This window comes from Trypanosoma theileri (assembly GCF_002087225.1).
Source record: "Trypanosoma theileri isolate Edinburgh chromosome Unknown TM35_Tth_286_V1, whole genome shotgun sequence".
NCBI lineage: Eukaryota > Euglenozoa > Kinetoplastea > Trypanosomatida > Trypanosomatidae > Trypanosoma > Trypanosoma theileri.
The window spans coordinates 1-1,482 of record NW_021640128.1 but is presented as its reverse complement, the minus strand read 5'-3'; the positions used below and the strand labels follow the sequence as shown (position 1 = coordinate 1,482).

At 43.9% G+C, this 1,482-nt stretch overlaps 1 protein-coding gene across 1 annotated transcript; it reads left to right on the top strand.

Moving 5' to 3' along the window:
• Positions 1-17: 17 nt before the first annotated feature.
• On the top strand, positions 18-1,482 carry TM35_002861000 (surface protease GP63; the record flags this gene model as incomplete). Its single annotated transcript, XM_029032077.1, has 1 exon — positions 18-1,482. A coding segment is annotated over one exon (1,465 nt), but the record flags the coding sequence as incomplete, so codon positions are not given.

The following is a 1,482-nucleotide window of genomic DNA, read 5'->3' as shown; positions in this document are numbered from 1 at the left end:
ATGACCGCGTTGCTGAGATGAGCAGTCCCCCGGTCGCTGTGGTGAGAGAAGTACCGAAGAGGGGACAGGGCGCCTGGCAGACGTACACTGTGGCGGAATTGACGGCTGGGGTGACTGGGAAAGAGGATGAGAATAAGGGTTGGGAGTCACTGCGCATCAATGTATCACACAAAGATCTTGATGACGAAAAAAAGTACTGTAAAGACCAAAACCAAAAAGCAAAGAGTTTTTGGAGTGGGAATGAAGAGCAGTGTAAAGATGAAGATGTTTTGAATGACGAAAAGAAGAAGGAACTCATCGAAAAGATTCTCCCTGAGGCCATCAAATTACACACCGATCGTCTCCTCGTTAAGCCAATGAAAACACCCTGGAATGTAATACCATTTGAAAATACGAATTTTTGTTCTCACTTTACAATTCCCAAGAAAGATGACGGCAAGCTCAAGGTCGACGAAGAGAAACTCCCAGAGACTAATTTTATGTTGTATGTGGCTACTGGTTCCCGTGGAAATAATGCACCTCGTTCCTGGGCTCTTACTTGTGCTGTTGATGCCAATGATAATAACCGTCCAATCATTGGTGCCATGCGTGTCAACCCAAAGAACATTGCGTTTGGAAAGGGTATCGTTCGCCTTCTTGCACATGAACTTGGCCATGCTCTTGGATTTGACTACGAGAGAATGAATGAGCGTGGGATGATTACTGTCCGCGACATTCGAGGCGAAGATCGCATAGTGGTGAAATCTAATAAAACACTGATGAAGGCGAAGGAACATTATGACTGTGACACCATGGAAGGTGTAGAGTTGCAAGTTACCAATGGTATTGATAATAATGGACCAAATTGTACACACTGGACGCAGCGGTACGCCAAGGATGAATTGATGAGTATCACTAAATTTAGTGTGGTGTACGAGAATATTGGGTACTACACTGCACTGACGATTGCAGCATTTGAAGATATGGGTTTTTATAAAGGAAAATTTGAAATGGCAGAAAACATGAGTTGGGGTCGCGGCGCGGGTTGTGAATTGATTAAAGGGACTTACAAGGAAGAACTTGAAAAAAAGTACCCCAATATGTTCTGCAAATATGAGGGTAAGAGTTTATGTGCCTCCAACCGTATGGGTATGGGTACGTGTTCTGAGCGTGAATCGAACAATGGTGATATCAACTTCGTTACTCAAAATGAGTTTGCTTTATGTACAAGTAAAGAATTGACCCCAGGTTATGGAGTTGGGCGACCAGATTCATGGTGTTTGGATACTGACGATCTTGTGAGACGCAATAATGATGAGAATTCGACTTCGTATGGTGTCTGTGGAGAGGTGAGGTGTGACACAGGATTTGTCGAAGTGCGGTTTGATGATAAAGATGAGTGGCATAAGTGTGATGAGGAGGATCAAACCTTTAAGCCGAATATGGCAGCTGCCTTCGACTATGTGAGTGGTAAGGTCAAATGTCCAAAGTACTCTGAAGTGT